Source organism: Sciurus carolinensis, chromosome 8 (genome assembly GCF_902686445.1).
Source record: "Sciurus carolinensis chromosome 8, mSciCar1.2, whole genome shotgun sequence".
In the NCBI taxonomy this organism is placed as follows: Eukaryota; Metazoa; Chordata; class Mammalia; order Rodentia; family Sciuridae; genus Sciurus; species Sciurus carolinensis.
In genome coordinates this window covers 44,234,200-44,260,737 of record NC_062220.1, presented here as the reverse complement: position 1 = coordinate 44,260,737, position 26,538 = coordinate 44,234,200, and the positions used below count along the sequence as shown (strand labels likewise).

The window sequence follows — 26,538 nt, the reverse complement described above, 5'->3', positions numbered from 1 at the left end:
TTAGTTTCATATTTTTTTAAATAAAACTAGGCATTGATTTTGCTGTGATCTAGTATGCAGATATGATGAAAAGATTCATGACGTATTAAAATTTTTGAAAGTTCTTACAAAATGTGCTATAAACTGAAACTGTTACTACACAGAAAACATCTAACATCAAGTTATTCTGTCCTATCATGGCTTATCTAACTTATTTAAAAATTTTAGTATTGTAAGTACTAATGAAAGGACCAAAGAATGTGTCGCATTTAGATTCATAAATATCCATGAAAGATCTCTTTCACTACTCAGTCTTAGTCCAGGGCAAGGTCAAACATTGATTATGTTTTACAGTCTTAACAAAAGTTAATTGGGAAGATAAATTTCCTTAATTGTACTGCTAGAATGGTGAGGGACAATGGTCTATAATATATAAAGAAGAATATTAATGGAATAAAGTGATAAGGGTGAATTGCATTATAACAATACCTACATTTATTGGATATATGTAAGGAGCCAGGCCACATAATAGCTCTTTGTGTATGTTTTATAAATGTAACTTTGGCAAAAAGTTATATCCATTTGCCCAAATTGGCAACTGTGTTCCCCAAAATTAAATGTCTTGCCTAAAGTTGCAGAGTCCATTTCATATACATGAGACTCCACCAGACCAAGCTGCTTATGAAATGTTTGACTGCCTCATGATCAGGTACATGTGGTATTGATGATACACAGTTTTGTCTTAGAAATGATTTTTCTTTTGGATTTGAATTAACTGTCTTTGGCAGTTTAAAATTTACAATGCTTGATGGAAATACTAACATTCCACTCGAATTTCTTGATTGTAACTTCTCTGATCACTATTTCATATGGCACATAGATAATATTTTTTCTCATATTTAACAAATGTGTATATACTCCTATTGTGTATCAGACCCTGAATATGAATTCATTCAATCTAACAGTGGCCCTATCATGTTGGTATTGTTTTAGCCCCATTTTATAAGTAATAGGCACAGAGAGATTAAGTAATGTGACTTGCTCAGGATCGTATAGCCAGAAAGTAGCTAAGTGTGATTACTTTAGCCACAGAATTTGTGCTCTCAACTGTCTCTGTTTTTAAGATTGCATAGAATTTGATAAAATCAGTAGTAGTTTTAATCTTATTGCTGGACTTATAAGTGCGAGAGGGTAAATGGAGTTATAACTAGTGTCAATAAAATAATAAGAAATAGTGACCCCCAATAAGATCTCAAAATTTCATGTTAAAAGTACAAGATGAATTATAAAGAGAAACTGAAAACCAGCTTTAACTGTGTTAAAAGCCAGTTGAGACTCCTATTTTATAGTCTACTTGATATTATACAGGCTTCCCTTTGTGTACATGGTTGAGCAATATGAACGTAATGTCATTTTTTTTTTGTTTGTTTCAAATTCAGCAATATAATTATTGGATCAAAATTTCTTGTTAAACTATAAACAACAGTTTAATAAACATGTGCTTTCATGTGTGATTTTTTTTTTGAAGCTTCTCCCTTTTTCTTTCTTTTTTTTTTATTGTAAACAAATGGGATACATGTTGTTTCTCTGTCTGTACATGGCGTAAAGGCATACCATTTGTGTAATCATAAATTTACATAGGGTAATGTTGTTTGATTCATTCTGTCATTTTTTCCCTTTCCCCCCTCCCCTACCACCCTTCCCCTCCATCTATACAGTCCTTCCTTCCTCCATTCCTGCCCCCCTCCCTAAACCCAACTCCAACCCCAACACTAACCCTTCCCACCCCCCATTATGTGTCATCATCCACTTATTAGCGATATCATTCTTCCTTTGGTTTTTTGAGATTGGCTTATCTCACTTAGCATGATATTCTCCAGGTTCATCCATTTGCCTGCAAATGCCATAATTTTATCGTTCTTTATGGCTGAGTAATATTCCATTGTATATATATATACCACATTTTCTTTATCCATTCATCAATTGAAGGACATCTAGGTTGGTTCCACAATCTGGCTATTGTGAACTGAGCAGCTATGAACATTGATGTGGCTGTATCTCTGTACTATGCTGATTTTAAGTCCTTTGGGTATAGGCCAAGGAGTGGGATAGCTGGGTCAAATGGTGTTTCCATTCCAAGTTTTCTAAGGAATCTCCACACTGCTTTCCAGAGTGGCTGCACTAATTTGCAGCCCCACCAGCAATGTAAGAGTGTACCTTTCTCCCCATATCCTCGCCAACACCTATTGTTGCTTGTATTCTTGATAATCGCCATTCTAATTGGAATGAGATGAATCTTAGGGAGATGAATCTTAGGGTGGTTTTGATTTGCATTTCTCTTATTACTAGAGATGTTGAACATTTTTCCATATGTTTGTTGATTGCTTGTATATCTTCTTCTGTGAAGTGTCTATTCATTTCCTTAGCCCATTTGTCAGTTGGATTATTTACATTCTTGGTGTAGAGTTTTTTGAGTTCTTTATAGATTCTGGAGATTAGCGCTCTATCTGAAGTATGATTGGCAAAGATTTTCTCCCACTCTGTAGGCTCTTTCTTCGCATTGCTGATAGTTTCCTTTGCTGAGAGAAAGCTTTTTAGTTTGAATCTATCCCAGTTATTAATTCTTGCTTTTATTTCTTGTGCTATGGGAGTCCTGTTAAGGAAGTCTGGTCCTAAGCCTACATGTTGAAGCTCTGGACCTACTTTTTCTTCTATAAGATGCAAGGTCTCTGGTCTGATTCCGAGATCCTTAATCCATTTTGAGTTTAGTTTCGTGCATGGTGAGAGATATGGGTTTAGTTTCATTCTGTTGCATATGGATTTCCAATTCTCCCAGCACCATTTGTTGAAGAGGCTATCTTTTCTCCATTGCATAATTTTGGCCCCTTTGTCTAGTATGAGAAAATTGTATTTATTTGGGTTTGTGTCTGTATCCTCTATTCTGTACCATTGATCCACCTTTCTATTTTGGTACCAATACCATGCCGTTTTTGTTACTATTGCTTTGTAGTAGAGTTGAAGATCTGGTATTGCGATACCCCCTGCTTCACTCTTTCTGCCAAGGATTGCTTTAGCTATTCTGGGTTTTTTATTCTTCCAGATGAATTTCATAATTGCTTGCTCTATTTCTGTAAGGTACATCATTGGGATTTTAATTGGAATTGCATTGAATCTGTATAGCACTTTTGGTAGTATGGCCATTTTGACAATATTAATTCTTCCTATCCAAGAACATGGGAGATCTTTCCATCTTCTGAGGTTTTCTTGAATTTCTTTCTTTAGTGTTCTGTAGTTCTCATTGTAGAGGTCTTTCACCTCTTTTGTGAGATTGATACCCAAGTATTTTATTTTTTTCGAAGCTATTGTAAATGGGGTAGTTTTCCTAATTTCTCTTTCTGAAGATTCATCGCTTATGTATAAAAATGCCTTAGATTTATGTGCATTGATCTTATATCCCGCTACTTTACTGAATTCACTTATGAGATCTAAAAGTTTTCTGGTGGAATTTCCTGGTTCCTCTAAGTATACAATCATATCATCAGCAAATAGGGATAGTTTGAGTTCTTCTTTTCCTATTCGTATCCCTTTAATTTCTTTGGTCTGTCTAATTGCTCTGGCTAGAGTTTCAAGGACGATATTGAATAGAAGTGGTGAAAGAGGGCATCCCTGCCTTGTTCCAGTTTTTAGGGGGAATGCTTTCAGTTTTTCACCATTTAGATTGATATTAGCCATGGGTTTAGCGTAGATGGCCTTTACAATGTTAAGGAATGTTCCCACTATCCCTATTTTTTCTAGTATTTTGAGCATGAAGGGGTGCTGTATTTTATCAAATACTTTTTCTGCATCTATTGAAATAATCATGTGATTCTTGACTTTAAGTCTATTGATATGGTGAATGACATTTATTGATTTCCTGATGTTGAACCAACCTTGCATCCCTGGGATGAAACCTACTTGATCATGGTGCACTATCTTTTTAATATGTTTTTGTATACGATTTGCTAAAATTTTGTTTAGAATTTTTGCGTCGATGTTCATTAAGGATATTGGTCTGAAATTTTCTTTCCTTGATGTGTCTCTGTCTGGTTTAGGAATCAGGGTAATATTGGCTTCATAGAATGAGTTTGGGAGAGTTCCCTCCTCTTCTATTTTCTGGAATACTTTGAGAAGTATTGGAATGAGCTCTTCTTTAAAAGTTTTGTAGAACTCGGCTGAGAACCCATCTGGTCCTGGACTTTTCTTTGTTGGTAGGCTTTTGATGACTTCTTCTATTTCATTACTTGAAATTGGTCTATTTATATTTAAATTGTGTATGTCCTCCTCGTTCAGTTTAGGCAATTCATATGTCTCTAGAAACTTGTTGATGTCTTCGAAATTTTCTATTTTGTTGGAGTATAGATTTTCAAAATAGCTTCTAATTATGTTTTGTATTTCGGTCGTGTCTGTTGTGATATTTCCTTGTTCATTCCGAATTTTAGTGATTTGGGTTTTCTCTCGTCTTCTCTTTGTTAGTGTGGCTAAAGGTTTATCAAATTTGTTTATTTTTTCGAAGAACCAACTATTTATTTTGTCAATTTTTTGTATTGTTTCTTTTGTTTCAATTTCGTTGATTTCAGCTCTGAGTTTAACTATTTCCTGTCTTCTACTACTTTTGGTGATGGTCTGTTCTTCTTTTTCTAGGGCTGTAGTGTTAGGTCATTTATTTTTTGAGTTTTACTTCTTTTATTAAATGCGCTCCATGAAATAAATCTTCCTCTTAAGTACTGCTTTCATAGTGTCCCAGAGATTTTGATGTGATGTTTCTTTGTTCTCGTTTACCTCTAAGAATTTTTTAATTTCCTTCCTAATATCTTCTGTTATCCATTCATCATATAGTAGCATATTGTTTAATCTCCAGGTGTTGGAGTAGTTTCTGTTTTTTACTCTTTCATTAATTTGTAACTTCAATCCATTATGATCTGATAGAATACAAGGTAGTGTCTCTATCTTCTTGTATTTGCTGACAGTAGCTTTGTGGCATAATATATGGTCTATTTTAGAGAAGGATCCATGTGCTGCTGAGAAGAAAGTGTATTCGCTCTTGGTTGGATGGTATATTCTATAAATGTCTGTTAAGTCTAAATTATTGATTGTGTTATTGAGATCTATGGTTTCTTTGTTCAATTTTTGTTTGGAAGATCTGTCCAGTGGTGAGAGAGGCGTGTTAAAATCACCTAGTATTATTGTGTTATGGTCTATTTGGTTTCTAAAATTGAGAAGGATTTGTTTAACATACATGAATGAGCCACTGTTTGGGGCATAGATGTTTATGATTGTTATATCTTGCTGATTTATGCTTCCCTTAAGCAGTATGAAATGTCCTTCTTTATCCCTTCTGACTAACATTGGCTTGAAGTCCACATTATCTGAAATGAGGATGGATACTCCAGCTTTTTTGCTGAGTCCATGTGCATGGTATGTTTTTCCCCATCCTTTCACCTTTAGTCTATGGGTATCTCTTTCTATGAGGTGAGTCTTGCAGGCAACATATTGTTGGATCTTTCTTTTTAATCCAATCTGCCAGTCTATGTCTTTTGATTGATGAATTCAGGCCATTAACATTCAGGGTTATTATTGAGATATGATTTGTATTCCCAGTCATTTGGTTCATATTTAAAATTTTTGACACATCTTGGTTCCTCCTTTATTTGACAGTTCCTTTAGGATAATTCCTCCCTTTGCTCATTTGCTTCTTTGTTTTTTATCTCTTCCTTATGAAATATTTTGCTGAGAATGTTCTGTAATGTTGGCTTTCTTTTTGTAAATTCTTTTAGCTTTTGTTTATCATGGAATGATGTTATTTCATCGTCAAATTTGAAGGTAAGTTTTGCTGGGTATAAGATTCTTGGTTGGCATCCATTTTCTTTCAGAGCTTGAAAAATGTTGTTCCAGGCCCTTCTAGCTTTTAGGGTCTGGATTGAAAAATCTGCTGATATCCGTATTGGCTTCCCCCTGAATGTAATTTGGTTCTTTTCTCTCACAGCCTTTAAAATTCTGTCTTTATTTTGTATGTTAGGTATTTTCATTATAATGTGCCTTGGTGTGGGTCTGTTGTAATTTTGTGTATTTGGAGTCCTATAAGCCTCTTGGACTTGATTTTCTGTTTCATTCTTCAGATTTGGGAAATTTTCTGATATTATTTCTTCAAATAGATTGTTCATTCCTTTGGTTTGTTTCTCTAAGCCTTCCTCAATCCCAATAATTCTCAAATTTGGCCTTTTCATGATATCCCATAGTTCTTGGAGATTCTGTTCATGATTTCTCACCATATTCTCTGTTTGTTCAACTTTGTTTTCGAGGTTAAATATTTTGTCTTCAATAACTGAAGTTATGTCTTCCAGCTGTTCTATCCTATTGGTTATGCTTTCTATGGAGTTCTTAATTTGGTTTATTGTTTCCTTCATTTCAAGGATTTCTGTTTGTTTTTTTTTTTTTCAATATCTCTAACTCTTTATTGAAATGATCTTTTGCTTCCTGAATTTGCTCTGTTAACTGTCGATTGGTGCGATCGTTCAATACCTGCATTTGCTCTTTCATCTCGTTTGCTTCCCTAATCATTCTCGTTTGCTTCCCTAATCATTTTAATTATGTACATTCTGAACTCCCTTTTTGTCATTTCTTCTGCCATGCTGTCGTTGGATTTTATTGATGTAACATCTAGATTTGTTTGGGGCATTTTCTTCCCTTGTTTTCTCATATTGTTCAGGAGTCAGTGGGTCATTGAGATATTGCAGATTTCCTCTATCAACTTATAATGTCCCTGAAGATTGCTAGTATATCCCCTCTTATTCTTCAGTAGCCTGAAGTCTTAGAAGAGGTTGATAATGCAGAGCTCCACGAAGAAGCTGCCTCTCTAGGGGTGGTAACCCTCAGGTGGCGTATATTCCCTGCTAGTGGGTAGAGGTGCCTCCACTTGTTGACCAATGGTCATCCAGTGGGGAACTAGACTGTGGGCTGAGGCAAGGCCTGTTTGTGCCTGTGTCTCTGGTTTTACCGTCCCTGTGGGAAAACCTCCCCCGGCCGGGAAGAGTCACTCGGTGGGGACGTCTCGCTGGTCAGTTGCCCTCCTAGAGGTTTCCCTCAATCTACAACTACCACCTGGGCTGGGCTGTCTTCCTCTACAACGATCCCAGGGGCCCGGACCTACGTCCTGGGCCTGGGAGCCTCACCCTTCGCAGGCGAGTCTCCTTAGGCTGCCTCTCCCAGAGAGTCTGCCCGCCGCCCTGGAAACTTCGCTCCGCCCCTGGGCGTGTCTCTGTGCGGCTCTTCCAGCAAGAAGCCACCTAGCTCCTGGGACCCTGCTCTGCACCAATCGCCTGGCTATGCAGCCCCTCCCCTGAGCCACCACCTGGAGCCCCTTAAATAGCTCCGAGACCCAGAGACCCGCCACACACCTCCTCCTCCGGACAGCCGCCCGGTTTCCGACGCAGTCACTAGGAGTCCAAACAACTCACTTCGGGTCTCCTCCTCCCGCCAACCACCCGTAGCCCTAGGCAGTCACTCCAAGTCCAAGTGACCCGCCCTGTTCCTCCTCCTCCTCCTCGGGGTAGCCCCCCGGGTGTTCAGGAGCGGTGGCTCCGAGACCAAGTGACTCACCACGCTCCTCCTCCAGGCAGGCCACCGGTGTTCAGGAGCGGTCGCTTTTAGTGCAATCAACTCACCACTCGTCTCCTCCTCTGGCAACCGCCTGTGGTTCTGATGCAGTCACTCCTAGACCAAGTGTCCCACCGCTCTCCTCCTCCAGGCAGGCCACCAGTGTTCTGGAGCAGTTGTTCTGAGTTCAAACAGCTCGCCACGCAGCTCCTCCTCTGGCAACTGCCTGTGGCTCTGATGCAGTCACTCCTAGGTCAAGCAACCCGTTGCGCTCCTCCTCTTCCTCCAGGCAACCTCCCGGTGTTCAGGAGCGCTCTCTCTGAGTTCAAACAGTTCACCACGCAGCTCCTCCTCTGGCAACTGCCTGTGGCTCTGATGCAGTCACTCCTAGACCAAGCGACCCGCCGGGCTTCTCCTCTTCCTCCAGGCAACCCCCCGGTGTTCAGAAGCGGTCGTTCTGGGTCTAAACAGCTCGCCACGCAGCTCCTCCTCAGGCAGCCGCCCGGAGCCCCAGTGGTTGCTCGAGTCCAAGCGCTGTGCTGAGTCGCCTCCTCTACGATGATCCCAGTTGTCCGTGTTTACTGCTCCAGCGGGGGGAGGGGCGTCTCGCCGAGCAACTCCACTTCACAAATTCCCTGTGTTCCGGGGCTACCACCCCATCCGGGACGCCTCCCCAACAGGAGAGACTCACCCGACAGCTTTGAGTTGGTCCCAAGTCTCTCACTATCTCCTCTTTTGAATCTTGCGTCCTACAGCAACGTGAAATGCAGCCGCCCTCTAGTCCGCCATCTTGGCCCGCCTCTCCGTAATGTCATTATTATTGTTTCCCATGTTGTACCAGTTACATTCTTCACACTTAGGAAGTATAGAGCTCTGTGATGAATGTTTTTCCCTCCAATTATGTTTCATGGTTTTAGCCCTTGTGTTGTAAATGAGAGATTTTTTTCTTTTAATGGATGTGTGAGGCAGGTTAGACTTTTAGAGTTGTTATGTTAAAATAGGCTGAAGTTTCCAAAATAGAGCTTGCTAGATGTGCCAGTCAAAACAATGGATCAGTAAAACTGAAACTGAAGCTTCTGTAACACCAGCAACTAGGGAGGCTGAGGCAGGAGGATGGCAGTTTGAGGCCAGCCTGGCAATTTAATGCCACCTATCTCAAAATGAAAAAGGACTGGGGATACAGCTCAGTCGTAGAGCGACCCTGGGTGTTATCCCCAGTACCACAAAACAAAATCAGAAACAAAACTGAAGAAGTTTTTGAAGAGTAGAAATTTTTGGTTAATTAAGATTTTAATTTGGCAAAAACAGTTAAACAATTCTAGCTCTACAATGTGGGAAAGTCAGAGAAAGTAAATTAGAGTTCATAGTAATACTTTCATTAGTGTACTTCAGCTTAAAATTGAATCTTCTATGTAGGGGTGGAGGACAGGTGGAGAGAAACATCCAGTTCCTCCAGGACTTAAGTTAAGAACTGTGGGCTTAAGTTGGATCTTCTAACTACTCTGTTTATCTGTAATCAGAGGCAAATTTACCAGGACTTAATTTACTGGGATTTAGTTTCAGGGCCCCTGACTTGCAACATCCCCCTTCACTGCCCTGGGCAGGCATCTAGCAATGTGTTCACGTGGTCATAGGGTCTTACAAATTTTGAAACATTTTAAGCTAGTTAAATCACAGTTAGTTAAGACTGTTGCCGCTTTCCTGCTATGACCCTTCTTCTATCACATTTCCTCTCTTGTGATTGCTTTGGATTGATCACAGGTATCTCTGGATTTGGCTAAAGGGGAATTGAGTTGGGAATACACAACTTTAATTGGGGCTTGAAAAATATTTTGGAATGTTTCAATAAGATAAATTATAGCTCCCTAATTAGGCATGTATGAATGATTAATTTTTTACTTACCTTTGCATTTACTTAGTAATGATTTGAGAAAATTCAGATAATGGAACATAAAACTAAAGAAGTACAGAGATGAATAATGAGATAAATAAAATTATTCTGACATCAAATAGTGTATTAAAACAGGATTATACTAAAATAGTAATTCATCTGTAAGGGGTCGATTTTGAATAGAAGTAATAAAGAGACTCAATGAATTATTTGAAAATCTGTTTAATGAGGAGTAATGAATCATATGGATATATTGGGTAATGTTATATTTCTTGCTGATTTAACCATAAAATATTAACATGGAGAAAGATAAAATATAATATGTAACTATAGTAAGCTTTTTAATTAATGAATATCTTCAATATCTGACTACTTAGAATTAGTAATCACATAAAAACTTTGCAGGTAATAATATTGCAGTTCCCAAATGAAAAAAACACTTTATTGAAGTTTTCTTATATTTGACAGTGATTCTAAAAATTGACCTGATATGAGTAGTGACTTCCAAAGAAAAAAATTTTTTTTTAATTCTTTACATGCTAGATTGAGTTTAGAATCTCACTTAAGCTAAGTAAGCGTTCAACCACTGAGCTACATCCATGGCCCCTACATATATATTTCTAAAAATTGTTTCTATATCATAATTAGAAGAAACACCAGTTTTCTTCAATTATATATTATGGAAATTAATATCACAAAATTATCATTTGCCAAAATATATGTAATAAATTATTTTGAAAAAATATTATAGATGTTTTCCAGATTAATGACTAAAAATAAAATGGCATTTTTATGGATTTCATGATATTCATGGCATTCTTCAATATAATTTTTATTATCCTAAATATATTCTTACTTTATCATCAACTTTATATTCACAGTTTGTATTTTTTTCTTTAAAAGTTGTATAAGCTTCAGACCTCTTACAACCTGCACCCACTCTGTTCATAATTAGTAGTTTTTAATGGGAATATATACATATATGGTGTGCATATTCCAGAAGGCATAAAATGAGGAGTAGAAGACCCCTTTTCCATGCTCATTTCCAAATCCCAAAAGAAAATAATTAACCTTCCTTGTTATTTTTTTACAGTTGTTTAGGTATCCTTTGTCCAATAAAGTGGTCACTAGCCACTTTTAAATTTTAAATTTCACTAAAATTTAATTGATTTAAATTTAAAACCAATATTCCGTTTTGTTATTAGAAAACATTTAATGTTTTTAATACAACTTGAGTATATGAATTTTCTTTTATAGCTATAAATTTTGTGAAATGCAAAGGGCAAACAGCACTATTATGTTAACACTGGGCATGTGTGTATGTACATTTCACCAACAAGGTCATACTCTGCATGTACTATTTTCTATCTTAGCTGCTTATGTATATGGTTTGTGCATCTTGCCATTGCAATTTATGATGTATCTCATTCACTTATTAGCTGTTGCATAATATTCTATTTGTGCAGTCTTCACACAGCTGCTGAACTGATTTATTAAAAAGTGAAAAATAAGATCATATCAGTTCTGTGTTCAAAACCCTATAGTACCTTCAAGTCTATCACAAAATTAAATCTCAAGTCTCAGGACACATCTAAGTCCTGACATGTTCTGTGCTTACTGGTATTCTGCCCAGTTTAGTGTAGGGTGGGCATCTATTACTCTGTAATGTGGTGATTAGATACAGGTACCCATTCTGTTTATAAATATCCACAAATATTACTAGTAAAGCAAAGACCTTCCATTTATAGGATTTAAAGTCTTGTTTAGTTTTTCATTTATCTGCCCATCACCAGATTCTTCTAAAGTAAAGACATCCTATTTTTCCTCACTAATAGCACTCACTGAGGTAATCTAAACCTTGTTAACCAAAGTAAAAAATGATGCAGACCCTCTCTAATCAAGAGCACATTGAAAGGAGGAAATAGCATTATGGTAGATAGCTGAAGTGTACTGTCTTAAGAATTCGGTGCTTCTTTATTGCTAGATTGAATTTCAGAACTCGGAGTCTAAATTTTCTCTTTCACATCTGGTGGCACTCTTTTTTAATCAGTGTGCAAAAAGGAGAAAAATCTGTTTGCCTCTTTATGCCTCTCACTACAGTCCAGCCTATGCCAGGCTTAAGGAAAAGGCCTTTGCATTGGCAAACATACTCCACATTGGTTTCCAAGCATATTCAAAGCAGGGTTTTGCAGGAAAAAAAAAAATAATAATAAGGTTTTTTTTTTTTTTTTAATCAGAGTGGTAAAAGATAGGAAGGTATTTTAAAAATTAAACAATGGTAACTAAAAATGTGTTGGCTCAGTGTGTATCTAATGTTGATGTCCCACTGCCACTAGTGAGACTCCTTGGATCAATGTAAATCTACAACTTAAGAATGATGAATTTAGAGGACTTACAATCTTTTGAGAGCTAAAGGGATCATTTTGCAAGATATGGTGATAGTTACACATTTGTGGACTGGCACACATTCATCACTGAATAAATGTGTTGGATGAACAAGTGAGTAAACACATGAACCATACTGCTTTTGCTAAGTAGTATTTTTTAGAGCTTTGTTCCATGGGAGGAAGGGACTAAAGAAATCAGAGTGGATTAAGCAGAAAGAAAGGACCATGTAGTGATGGCAGAGAAGCAGTAAACAATAAAACTGAGGACAGTATGAGGTAGGACCCCATAGAAGAAGGTATTGAAAAGATAGTCTTCTGTATGAAACCAGGCAAGGAACATTCCCAGTTTGGAGTTACTAGCACTTTTTAGACTGAGGTTTTAATGAAATCAGAAATGAAGACATGTGGGTTTGGGCCTGGTAGATTGACCAAAAAGGAGTTTGTCAATGTTTCAGAGAAGTCGAGAATTAAAGCATGTGTCAACTCAGTATCATTGAGATTATTGATGAACAAAGTGACAGAAAACCTAACTTAGTTTGGCTTAAGTGAAAAAGAACATCTATTGGCTCATATAATCAAGCAGTTCCTGAATTAGACTGACCTCAGAACCTGATTTAAGGTTCTAATATGGCTTAGAATCTTTTCTTTGCATCACCTTCCCTTTGTGTTTAGGTTCCATCTTTAGTCTGACTGTCAAATGAATGGCTACAATAGCTCCAAGCAGGTTCTACTGTTCTTTGATGTATGTGATGGTCACTGTCATTTTCCAAACTCTGGCTTGCCCTCCTACTCTGCCAGGGTATCTTTTGATAAATGAGTTTTTAATTTTAATGTTGAATTTACCAGTCTTTTTACCTTCTCATTAGCACTTTATGGTTGCCTACCTTAATATCAAGAAAACATTCCCTTATTAATCTTCTAGACAGCTTTACTGTTTTACTAATCACAGATTGGCAGTCTGCTTAGTATTCCTTTAAAGTTTCTGGATGATTTTACTGTGCAGCCAGGGTTGAGGATCTCAGGCCTTGATGCTGAGAGTTTTCCTGAGATTCTTGTATACTGCCATAGCTAGCATGTAGGTTGCCCCAGAGGAAGTGATAAGTTTGATGGAACCCCTGTATGTTGATTTGTTATAAATTAACATACAACTTCTTTGTTTGAAATGAATGGGATTTTGCCTTTGTTTAGGAGTTGAGTTGCTGTGTTAATGGAGAAGTGATGTTTTAGTGATTAGTAAAAAGAGAAAAGTCCAGAAATGGTATCTATACATAAGCAGCTATCAATTATATTATGTATTCAAGGTGTCCTTTTGGATTCTGAGATCCTGAGACTCTTGAGCTTCAGGACTCCCTGATTCTTTCTTTCTTTTCTTTTCTTTTCTTTTTTTTAACATTGTTATACTATGAGATATCCAAGATGTGAGAAAATAAAATTATTCCAGATGGTGTTACTTTTTTTTTTCATATTTTAGAATGTTTCCACATAATCCTTTCCTCAAAAGAAAAAGTCCCTTGGAATTCCTTCTGTTATTATTTGTATTCAATTTTAAACCTTGACAACCGTGTGAACGCAGTACAGGTGGTTTTTTAAGAGAGTGATCTATAAAGTCAAGTTCTTAAATTACCAGAGAAAGCTGCTTTGAACTTATTAAATATGTTTTGGAGCCAGATGTAAATGAGGTAACTTTTTGAAGATGAGTTAATTTACAGATATTTGGCAATTCTAATTTTGAGGCAGATAACATTGATTGCATGTCTAGCTCTAGCTAGAATCCTGGCTCTACCACTTGCTAGCTGAATAGCCTTGGAAAGTCCTGCAGCCTCTCTGAAATGAACATGAACAAATGAACAATTTCCACCTGTAGGATTGTATGGATTCAATGGAGAATGTTGATAAAGCTGTCAATGTCTGTTATGTAGCATGTGCTCACTAAAGCTTAGTTATGCTTTTGGTTCTACTCCTGCCACAATTCCAGAGGCTGCAGCAGGGTTCTGAGTTGTGTTAGATGCTACTTCCTTAAGTTCCACCTAGAGTGGGGCCATTAGGGTAGGGAAGGACAAAGAAACTATAAGTGCAGAAGTGGAGGGAAGGTTTTAGAGTATTATTTATTTAAAACTTTTAAAAATGTGTGTGCTTGTTTGGTATTTTGTTGTTGTATCTTGAGAGCCAGATGCTGCTTTGGTTCCTTTCTGTCGCATAGCCCATTCTAGTAGTTTTGAACCATTCCCCATGTAGACTGCCATATCTCGTTCCCCCCATTATTGCTGATGATTTGTAGTAAATATCTCAAAAAACAAAAGTGTAAATGCTATGTTTGAGTTTTTTATCTTGAAATTTTATTATGCAATAGTTAAGCTTCACAAAAGTTATAAGATTTAATATAATAAGCATTCACCTAGCCTACCACCTAGCTTTAGAAGTGAGATATTTTAGGTGAATATCATAGAAGCTGTCTGTGGACCCTTTTTGCTCCCATGAACATAGCTACTCATTCCTGTGCTGTTTTGTTATACTTTTACCACATTTATATAATTACAAGCTATAAGTATTGTTATTTTGCTTATTTGAAAAATTTATATATGCAGTCATTTTGTCTGTAATTTGCTTTCTTTATTCAGCATCATATTTTTTTTTTCAGATTCATCCTTGTTTGTAGCTCTAGTTAATTGATTTTAACTACCATACAGTCTTTCTTTCTTCCTCCTCCTCTCTGAGTGTGTGTTGTGGGGTGGTGGTGGTGATGGTACTGGGGATTAAATCCAGGCACTCTCTCCCACTGAGGTATAAACCCAGCCCTTTTTATTAAAAACATTTTTTTAAAATTATGAAATAGGCTCTTGCTGAGGATAGCCTTGAACATTCGAACCTCCTGTCTCAACCTCAAGTAGTTAGGACTACAGGCGTGTGCCACCACACTTGGCTTGTGTAATATTTCTTTACGTGGAGATATCACAATTTATCTCTTTTCCCAATCATACACATTTATGGTACCTGCCCCCACCATAGATATACTGTCACTGCCACAGGCATTTCTGTACAAGTATGTGTGTCTTGCTTCACAGATCTGTTTTGGTTTGGTTTGTTTTTATACAGGAAATTAATTGGGGAAGGGCTTTAGTTTTTTCATTACAAGATTGAGCTAGCTCTTTTCTAGTTCAAATGGTTATTTAAACTGAATAGTTTGGATTATTAGATTTTTTTAATAACCAACTTCACATTGCCATGAATATTATGCAGAATATGGATTTTGTTTTTGCTAGGGTAAGTTCCATTTTTAATTTTTGAGAACAAAAGTAGAAAATACTAGAAATAGTTATTAATATGACACAAGACACTGAACCTTCCTCTTCCTCCAAATTTGTTTATCTTTTCTGGAATCTAATAATTACAAGTGCTAATAATTTGGAATAAATGTAATCATACATGTATTTAAAATATGTCACTTACATGTGCTGAATAAACTTCATCAGACCTCAGCCAGATAGAGCGTTCAGTTCCTCTACTTGATTCCACAAGAGTTCTGAGCAAATCATACTTTTTTCAGTCCTCTTTAAACTTTAAGGAAAATTTACAAAGACTCATTCCATTCTATTATTCTCTTTCTATTGTCTGTTACCTAAATGAAAACCTAATAAGTAAGATGCTGTGTAGGAAAAGTACTCTAATGAAGAAATAAGCACTTGGTAAACTGAAGCAATGAGACATTAAACTTAGTGGGTGGACCTGGAAAGGATTCTGGAAAGAAGAATTTAATTTGGATCTTAAAGGATGAAGACCCTAAAAGTTTATGGCAGATTGCTTATGTGGAAGGAGAAATGGGGAGGCTTTTCAGGCAGAGTAAATAGATTGAGCAAAGATATAGTGTCATATTCAGGGAACAGTGAGTGAGAGAAGTGGTCCAGACTTTTCTTGGTGACAGTCTCCCCTACTCTTCCCTCTTCTACTCTTTGTGCTCTGCTTCAATGTTAGAACATGGCTGTATACTCTTTGATACTCTTCCATTGAAAAGTGGTTTTATGTTCCCTCCTCTTGAATCTGGGCAGACTTATGACTACATTAGCCAGTAGAGTATGGCACAGAGTGGCTTACACGGGTCCCTCACAAATGGTCTCCTAGCTTTTGCTGTATTCCCTGGGACACTTGCTTTTGGAGCCCAGAGCTACCATTTAAAAATTTCAACAAGTTTGAGAACATGTGTGATGATGATCTGGTTGATAGCCTCATCTGAGCTCAACCTTCTAGCTACTCTGTCCTTATGAATGAAGTTGTCTTGGACCCTTCAGAACAACCTATTAGCTGAATACCAAAACCCAGAGTGACCTTCCATGTTGCCACAAGGAACAGAAGCAGCACTCAGCTCTGATCAAATTTCTGACCAACAAACTTGGGAGGTGTAGTAGAAATAGTCATTGTTTTAAATTATAAGTTTGAAGTTATATGCCAACAGATAATTGGAACACCAACCAAAGTCAAGTGGAATGGACCTGACTGATTATGGATGAGCATATTCAGTTATCTTAAACTTCTCCCCCATATATACTACTGAATGCAATTTAGAATTTCTAGCAGGAAGATTGGAGAGAATTCCAGGCAGAAGAAATGGCATTAATGATAGCAAGGTAGAGAAGAACAGGGCACATGTAAAGCAGATGCAAATTAGTTTTGACTGGAAGTAGGGCACCTTTTGGGGAAGAGTGAAAGACTAGACTAAAAGAGGTTAAAGACATGGTAAAAAGGGCTTGAATATGAGGCTGAACCAGTTGTACCACACAACCACAGAAGTCTCTTTGCAAAGAGAAGTTATAGTAGTGGAACTCATCTGTAGGTGATATTTTCAGCTGTTTATAGGATAGATTGAAGTGTGTAGACATTAGAGGATCCATTTGGAAGCTTTTGCAGAATGTTATTTGCAAGAGTTTGATTTGTAATGGCTACAGCCGGAATGAAGACTAGAAAATAGATGGGAAACACTGTGGACAGGACTACCATTTAGTGTATTCTCTCAATTAAAAGGCACCCTTCTCTAACACGTTATACTTCCCATCTATTAGAAAATTGTTGCTTTCTATAGTATTTATATTAAATAAAAATACAATATATATAAATGAAATATATAAAGTTATATATAAATATAAGAATAAGACATTTGACTGCCACCTGCTGGAAATTATTAAAATAAATATAGTATACACATCTACAGAGTGAACATTCCTGCCCTCAGATGTGACACCTTGTGCATTCCTCAACTTGTGCTACCCTGTCTGTGGCTTTAATGATATAGGTGGGTGTGATAGGACTTGTTATCAAAGAGAAAAGGAAGAAATTTCCAACCTGGATAGTAGGGAGATTGGTAATAACATTTGTAGAATTGCAATCTAAATGGGGAATAAATTCACAGAACAGAAGCTTTTTTTTTTTTTTTTTTTTTTTTTTTTTTTTTTTTGTACTCGGGACTGAACCCAGGGTTGCTCCTTAGCCCTTTTTAAATAGTTTATTTAGAGACAAGGTCTCGCTCAGTTGCTGAGACTGGCTTTGAATTCACAGTCCTCCTGCCTCAGCCTCCCAGGTCACTGGGATTACAGGCATGTGCCACCATGCCTGGCCACAGAAACATTTTTAACATGGAAATTCAAGAAGCTCATCATTTTTAAAAAATTCATCCCAGGGGAGTATAGAGTTTAGTTTTCTTCATGAATCTCAGATTTTCACCCTAAGTGACATTTGAGAATGTTGGCCAGCCCCTTTTTCTTGTATTCCATTCACCTCCTGGATTTTTACCTTCTATGGACATTACTCCTCAATTTCCTTTGAAGGCCCCTTTCCTCTCAGGTCTCCATTCTTGTTCTTTTGCATCCAGTAGGTGCTCAAAAATGTATATTTAATTGAATTGTGTTGCTCTTGAAAGATCGATTTCAGGGTTTCCCTAAGATTGACTCACAGGCAATTAGAAACTAAGGGTGTTGCCAGAGTTCAGAAAGTAGAAACCTATCCTGAATACAGTTATTTTCTACACAATGGGTCACTCTTTATTGGAGAATTCCTGTACTGTTGATCTGTTCATCATTGTTCAGCAGTGGCAACACTGGGAGAAAAATCTATTTATATTGGCTATGTCATATGGGTGTATCTCATTCAGAAAATAGTCAAACAAAATAATGAAGCTTCCCCACTTCTAACATAGGGAGGAATGGAAAGGGACTTTTTTGAATTTTGAGTCTTATTCAAGCCTGTTAGTGACTTTTTAAGTCACATCCCATTTGAATATTTTCATTTGAGGTTAGTTGTTGATATTCTTACACCACCACAGCTCATTCATGGAACTTACTTTTGCTTTCATTTTTCATGGGGCTTGCGTGTCAAGGCCAACTCACAACTTTACTCTGCTGGTAATTTGACAAACATTTATTGTGTGGCTATTCTATGTGAAATGCTAGGGGAGGCCTCAGGGAAGATACAAAGGTTTCACTTTGCTTCTGCCTTTCAGGAGAGACTTGTTTAGTGGGAGAAGTAGACACATATGTAATTGCTCCAGGGCAGGCGATGACAAGGGTGGTAATATAGTACAGACAGGCCAGGATTCCCTGTGTAAACATCACTCTAGACTGAGACACATACATGGACTTGCAGTATTTCTTAAACTGCACATGTTTAACTCTTAACTTTCCTGGGTTGGATTAGAATATGTCTTCAAAACCTGCTTGAATCAAAAGCATACTAAGTAAAATTAAAATTTAACAAAATTTAATTTAAATGCATTGACTAATATTTTAGTAGGTTCGATTTTTTTAAAAAACTCTTAAACTGGCACTATGAAAAGAAAGTATAGAAAACTAGAGTGATATGAAATAAGCAAGGATATTAAACAGGAGTTTTATGTTTATGGAAATCCATAAACATAAAATCCATTGCCATTTCGGGGGTCATCTTGCAGACTCATTATAATAAAACAGAGAAGCAGAAGTCTCTTACAAATTGTCAGTATTAAGACCACATTTGTCTCATACTAACCCAAGAACTTCCAAACCAGGAAATCCATAAACATAAAAGAAAGTAAATATTCCCAAACTCCCTAGGCAAACTATATTTTAAAATGTATTTTAAGCATAGGAAACAAAAATTGTAAACAGCTTAGTAGAAAAAAAAATATATGTAACTTTCATAAATACAATTAGGTAGTATTTAAAATATTGAATATGAGTCACTGATAATTAAGATTCCTCTAATTAAAATCAGTGACACTTTTTTATAATCATTGGGGATCCAAAGATATTTAATTTTAACTTTGAATATATTTAAGATCTAAAATGTGAATTGTGATTCTTCTTTTTAAAAATCATTACTCATTTTAACTTAATCTCAAAAAATGAATCAAAAAGGTGAAATTGAACCAAGTATACACATTATATAAATATACATGTTACTAAAAATTTTGCTAATTTTTGCTTAAAGCTAGTCACTAAGAGAATATGATTTTCATGATAAACACATTTACTTACATTGTAATGTGATGACTTATAATTTTAACTGAAGAAATTAGTTCTTGCTGATATGAAGTACAACTTCTTCATGAAGGCCTATTACCTGGTTTTCCTTTGCCTTTTCATTAAAACTTTAAAATCAGAAATGAAGTGTTTCAGTCAGTTTTACAGAGAATAGTAAATTTGGAAGCATATCAAATAGTGAAACAAGAGAAGTATCACAATGATACCTAAAAAGGTTTAAAATAATCTAGGAAATAGTGAGATTCAGCCTAAGAAAATGTAAGCTAATACATTGAAGCGTAAACAATCTGAAATTGATATTCAGTGAGAGAAAATGCTTAGTAATGCTGACAGGGAACCAAGGTAATATCAGACAGCCAAGTAGATATGAGATTGCAATGGGATATGGCAGTCTTGTACAAAGAGCCATTGCCATTTGGGGGGTCATCTTGCAGACTCATTATAATAAAACAGAGAAGCAGAAGTCTCTTACAAATTGTCAGTATTAAGACCACATTTGTCTCATACTAGCCCAAGAACTTCCAAACCAGGAGCGATGAATATTTTTAGTAGTTTGGAAAATAGAAATTACAGTGTTTCGGGCTGAGGATGTATAGCTCAGTGATAGAATAATTTCCTAGCATGCATGCTTGAAGCCCTGTTTTCATTCCCCAGCACAGGGACAAAAAGAAACAAAAACTACAGTGCTTACAATGGGGAAGACTTATTGAAAAAGATTTTTAAAATAAGATCTCTTCTTTTTGATTATGAAATAAAACAATAGGAAGTTATATAGCAGATATAAGCAACCTGTTGGAAGACAATTTGTTTAAATTAAGCTGAGAACCATGGAAGGTGGGAGCAGTGGGACTCTAGACAGTTCTCAATATCTAGGCCAGGTATGCAGATTGTGAAATTGCATCTTAAGGTAGTGACGGGAGCTGCATTACTTGAGCTAAGTTTGGACTTCCTAAAGAGCTCCATTAGATAACAGTGCCAGAATTGATTGGAAACAGCATGTTTTAACAATGAGGTCATGTTTTTCTGTTGTCTATGCTGGTTGGATTATGCTGCCTCATTGTTTACAATCTGTGGTTCAGTATATACACTCAGGAACCATTTAGATGTCTTTGCCAGGGTATTCTGCCCTTTCCCTTAGCACCCTTTTTGATCTAGGCTTCTAGAATTTCCCTGCTTGCTTTACCTTTTATCTCTGTATCTGGCCTGCTGTTTGAAAGCACTTCCTTTCCTGTATGTACCTGCTATCCTAGCTTAGCCTGATCACATTTGTACTTCTGTAGTCACTGCCTATACTGATGATACCTCTTTATTCTAATTCTTAGTATCATTCCCCTTTTTATTTATTTTTTTCTTTTTAAGGAGAGAGAAATCTGATGTCTTGACTTCTCACACTTAAATTATTTGAATCCTATTCCTAGTGTTCCTTTTTCAAATTAAGAAAACAACAACAAATCCAGAAACACAGCTTTCCACTTATGCCAATGAGTGCAGTGTTCTCACTGATGAAAAAACCTGACTTCCTTTTAACCCTCACTCATCTCCTGTCTCCTAACACTTCACTCTCTATAGATCTCTTTTCTGTGGGTAGCCACATTCTAATCTAGTTTTGAAATCTTTCTCTCAAAATATTTCTTTTGTTTATAGTATAGTATTTCAGTGCTTAATAACATTAATAAAATCATGCTGTTGTCTCAAATTATTAGTGACTTACAAAAAGTTCTAGTTTAGATTAAATTTATATGCTACTTATGGAAAGAATTATTTAGTTATAATTAAGCATATATAGTAATTTTGTAGCTTAATATTAAGGCACTGAAATCTGCCTTTTAAAATTGGAAACTTTCAGGTCATGGAGTTTGTTTACTTTTATTGACCTATCAATCACTTCTTAAGTTCCATCTCTGTCTCAGAGACTGAGATTGGCCTACCCTGAAAATTATGAATGAGGAATAGCCTTTGGCCTTAAGAAACTCTTATTTGTGTTATAGGTAATAATTTTGGTTGGTTGAGAAAATCATTCATATGTTTATTAGAGAGACATTGAGTTCTGGCTATCCTAGGCACTGTGCTAGGGTTTAGTATGGAAAGCAGAATTCAACTGAGGTGAAAGACCATTAAACCGTAAAGTGGATGTCCAGAGTGGTATACACTGAGGGGAACTTAACTGAAAGATGAATGAGTAGGAACTGGTTGAGGATGGATATCAGGAATGACACTGGGCATGGAGAGCTGCAGAGCAAGGACAGGAAGGGTTATTGGTGTTGACTGAAGGTTTGATTGAGGAGTGGTAGGTTTGATGGTTAGAGGAGAGAAAAGGGCTGGTAGCTAGAGGGGAACCTGAGATTTTTACAGGCTAATAAATACATATCTTCCTGAAGTTTTGAAACTTCAGAAATAATAATTTCCCCCTATTTAGTATTTTTGGGATATTTTTCTGAGTACCTATTAAATTCTTAGCCAAGGAAGTAGTCCTCATGTATATAATAAATGGTAGAACACAGTTCTCCTCAGTTACATGTCATTCTAATAATGGAATGATAATTTTAGTCAGATCTAACCTTCTGGCCATTCGTTTTGGATAGACTTTTATGTTAGAATTCAAATGTGGCAGTTAGAACCCAAATGCAGCAATTTTCTTATTTTAATAACATTGTGACAGTGATTATGCTGGGACATAATAGAGCAGCCTTGCAAATAAGCAGCAAAATTTACTTGTCTGTTTTTCTCCCAGGGTACATATGTAGTTAATTCAATCAATTTTTAAAACTGTATTTCACCACAAGTTATTGCTTATCCCAGGCATGCCCAGTGACATGCTATTTGTTAGTTATATCTGCAGGCTAAGAATTTATATTAGGAAGTAAAACTTTTACTGTTTAACATTAAAGTTCATCTGATTAATAAACTGATATTACCTTAGGTTTAAAACTCAAAATAGGTCCTCATGTAGTTTAGAAATAGTACCAGCTGCAGGTCCAGAAAGCACTTGCTGTTACTCTCATAATAAAAGAACCCCCAGAGCCTTATAATTTATATATTCATAACTGCTTCTTGTTGAATTTCATTTTAAATGGTGCAGGTGCTGCTTTGGTTGAAAACATACAGTCTTCTTCAGGCAATTGACAGGTTCTCCAACTTCTCCCCTTCTTATATTGTGAGCTGGTTAATGTTGAGGATAAACTCAGCACTTCATTTAAAGCTCAAAAGTGTGGTTGTTTTAAAAATTTACCTAATAGCTATTGATTATATGAAATTTGGACAGTTCATTTTAAACTGTATTATTTATTTAGTTAAAAATACTAAGATCCTGTCATGTTTCTGGCATATCAGTCTAGGTGCTGCTGCTACTTTGGTGAACATGACAAAAAGTCCTCACATGATTGTTTGAACCTTATTGTCTAGAGAGGGGTTTATATCCTTGTGGATTCTATAGGCATTCTTGCAATTCTGCTTTCATAGACATTCTAGCCTAGAAAAATGTAGATAACAGTTCCAAGTTCTTTTAAAATCCTTTCACCCTGAAAAGATGGCATAAATAGTTGGTTCCAAAGATGGCCACTACTATTTATTGTGAATAGGGAACATTCAAGAAATTAAGTTCTTAGCCAAAAATAGGATTAAACAATCAGTGTTGCTAAATATGTTTATTTTAGGTTTCAACTTTTAGGGTATTAGTAGCTGGACAGCATTATTTTCATACAGTTTAATAAGAAGATAAACATTTTTTCCAGGAGATCCTCAATGGCCAATTGGATTCTATAGTACAATATGCAGCTGCAAGTCATAATAGCAACAAAAACCACTGCCATTCCACAGATATTAACAGTTTTTTTTGGGGGGGGGGCAAGTATCACATTTAAGACCTCTACATGTATTCCTAGTTTAACCCTCAATGTAATTCGTAGAGCTAGACATTATCATCATACCCATCATACTTCCGTATTACACATGAAGAAGCTGAGCCTGAGTTTCCAGCCCTAAGAGGCAAGGCTGAGACAAGAGCCCAAACAGTTGGTGCTCAGTATGGTGCCTCTCATACTTAAATATATGCTTTTCTGCTTTTTCGTGTTCTAGTAATTTGCCTTCTTTTAAAAGGCAAATATGTAAATATTAATTTGTGTCACACACTCACATAATTGTACTCTGAGTATGAAAGAGAACATGCTGGCTTCTTTTTAAATTATGAGTTTTTCCCTCTTCATACTATCTTTAGAATTGCTTTTTTAAATTGTTGTTTTAACAGATAGCCTGGAAATTCCTTTGATTTTGGTTTTTAATTTGTGTTTACTTCCTTATTTATCAATTTTTATTTGTTTCCTATACCTAGTTGCCTGGTAGATTTATCAAATCTAAGGTTAAAATTTAGTTAAACTCATTACCTTCAAATTTTTATTTTTCTGTACCTCTGGAAAACAGTAGAAACAGAGAAGCAGGTGTCATTTTTCTATAAAGAAAAAGAGTACAATTTTGCCACCTCACATTTTGAGAGAGGTTTTCTTTTTTCACAAAGTCTAACCAAAGGGTAGGGGGATTGGGTCCCCCCATTCTCAACATCTGTGCAGTTTGCTTCCTGGGACCATGTTCCTGGACCACCTTCCTTTTCTGTCCCTGTTTCTGCTCACCCTCCAGATTCAGCTGTGGAGGGTTTGAGACTCCTTCTGGACAAGGTTTGAGCACTCCTCCCAGCCTGGAGAAGTTACTGTCTTCAGTGTCTCTGCTTCATTTTGTTTACTCATTCGTTTATAAATTAAGGTCCTTGTTTTTATTTATTTTTTTCTTTTTCTTTCGTTACTAAATCCTCAGCACCTCAAACAATACCATATATCTAGTAGGTTGCTACATTTGCTGAATGAATGAATGTGTGCCTGTATTATAGCATTTACTATGTTGTATTTAATAATTTTATACACCTTTTTTTCCCTTCCCGAGACCATAAGCTTCTCATTTTATTTATCTTTGTATTTTCCCCAATGTCTATAACAGGAATTATTCCTTAAATTAACTATGTAAGTGGTACCTTTTCATCTGTATGGTACTGGGTGGAGATGATTAAAACGAAGGGGCAACTATGTGCATATATGATTACATGACTGGCGTAACTCTTTGCCATGTACAACCAGAAGAATGAGAAGTTACACTCCATTTATGTATGATGTGTCAAAATGCATTCTACCATCATGTATAACTAATTAGAACAAAACAAATAAATCTTAATTAAAAAATAAAGGAAGGGGCAAGAATGAGCGGTGACTGAAAGGACCAGTGCATCCTGAATTTCTGAACTCTAAATCAAGAAAGAAGGAGCACAAACACCAAGACCAGATGTCCCCTTTCATTCATCTGTCCAGAAGTTAAGCTTTTTTGAGTCTATAATTTGTATTTGGACTTAACCAAGGAAAACGAATCCCAGATATTCATTGTCTTTCAAGGTAACATGGTAAAGGAAGTAGTTCTAGAGATAGGAAACCTCAGTGAAAACTCCGTAAATCTGTTTCTGTCAATTAAGGAACCTAGGTGGTTTTAACTTCCACAAAAATGTCAAAAACAAGTGCCCTCTGTTTATTTTTTTTAGGTCACAGTGCACTTTAGAGAAGCACATTTTAAGTTTTTGATTGAATTAGTTATGGAAACAAGGACCTCAGGAATCTCATATCAGTTTATTGTACACTTCTGGGGAGAAAGGATACCTGAAGATACCCATTATACATTCCTTTTCATATGCCTTACAGAAGCTGCTTCACTCAGGATGGGTTTTTGCTTCATGTCATATGATTCCTTTCCCAATCAAATGCTTTTAGAGTGCCCACTTTATACCCAACTCATTGACCTGCTGGCATGTTGACCTAGGCTGATCAAATTTATTTTGGCATGTTTCATAAGTAGAGGGACATAGAGGTGGGTAGAAGGAAGCACGTTTGTATAGAGAAGGCAGTGTATCCAAAGACAAAAGTCCTGACAGCCTAGGTTCTGGAAATGGTATAGTATGCTCACTGTGGTTGGAACATAGAGGAGGAAGAGAAACAAAATTCAAAGACTGTTGGAAACTGAGCTAAATGAATAAAGGTAGGTGTTGGGAGCTGTTGGTAATTTTAAATCCATCAGAACCATAATCATACTATCCCCCTTTCTCCTACCCACCACACTTGAAAACAACTTTTGTCTTACTGCGCTGATTACACTGCTACAGATTTATTATTTCCAACATTGGCTGAGCACTTAGGATGATTTTCTTCTCTTTTTTGTTTTTTTTCAAAATTTATTTCAAATCAGCTGGTTTTTTTTTTTTTTTTTTTTAATATACGTAGTAACTCTTCCAAACTGGAACTCAGCTCTCCTAACCCCTTCATTTCAAATCTACCTTCCTTGTCATTTTTTCCAAGGAAGTAGATATTATCTGGCATATAACTCCCTCAGCATGTCTCTTCTCTACAGACAAACTTATTGTCCTTTGAGTCTATCCTTTTGCCTCAAAGGGAAGTGTGTGTCTCCATCTTTATTGCAGCTGACCTCCTATAGGACTTTTCTACCTATCCTGTGCTCTGGGACCTTGCTGTATTTATCATCTATTCTTATTTCTTTCTTGCCATAGGCTCTTTTCTTTTAGCTCATAAACATTTTCAAACTTCTCCCCAGTCTAAAAACCCATTTTTTTACTTTTCATTTTCCTCAAGATATCTCCTGTTTCTCCTTGTTTGGGTGAGGGAGGTGTCTGAATATGTAAAAACATTATTCTGGCTGTGATATGGAGAGGGAGGTTCAAGAAGGCATAAATTAAAGGGAAAAGACCAGTTAGAAGGGGAATTGGCTCAAGGTGGTGGTTATGGAGAGGAAGGGGCAAGTTTAAAAGGCATTAAGGAAAATTGACCATACTTTGAAATTGAATGGATATGGGAGTTGAAGGAGAGGGATAAATCCATGATGATTCCTATGAATTGAGAAAGTGCATACAGAAAGAGGAGCACATTTGATGGAGAAGATCAGTTCACTTTTGGAAGCGTTGAGGTGAACCGCTTTTGGCCGTTCAGTTGGGTAGAATTGGCAAGTGGAAGTAGGGGATGTATGGACTATATGGCTCAAGAAAAATGTTCTTTAGAAATAGCTCTGGTAGTCAAAATGTATCTTGTTATATCTTAAGTTATAGTCTTGA

The 26,538-nt window shown here is 36.5% G+C and overlaps 1 protein-coding gene across 2 annotated transcripts in view; it reads left to right on the top strand.

Annotated features, from left to right (window-relative positions):
- Nucleotides 1-26,538, top strand: part of Umad1 (UBAP1-MVB12-associated (UMA) domain containing 1) — a 257,793-nt gene that overhangs the window by 140,637 nt on the left and 90,618 nt on the right. The window contains exon 1 of one of the 2 annotated variants that reach the window (XM_047560084.1): nt 25,334-25,454. The exons of the other annotated variant lie outside the window; for it this stretch is intronic. Coding sequence (XP_047416040.1) covers nt 25,445-25,454 — 10 coding nt within the window. The 5' untranslated portion in view covers nt 25,334-25,444. Of the gene's footprint in view, nt 1-25,333; nt 25,455-26,538 lie in introns of those variants that run through there. 2 annotated transcript variants of the gene reach the window in all.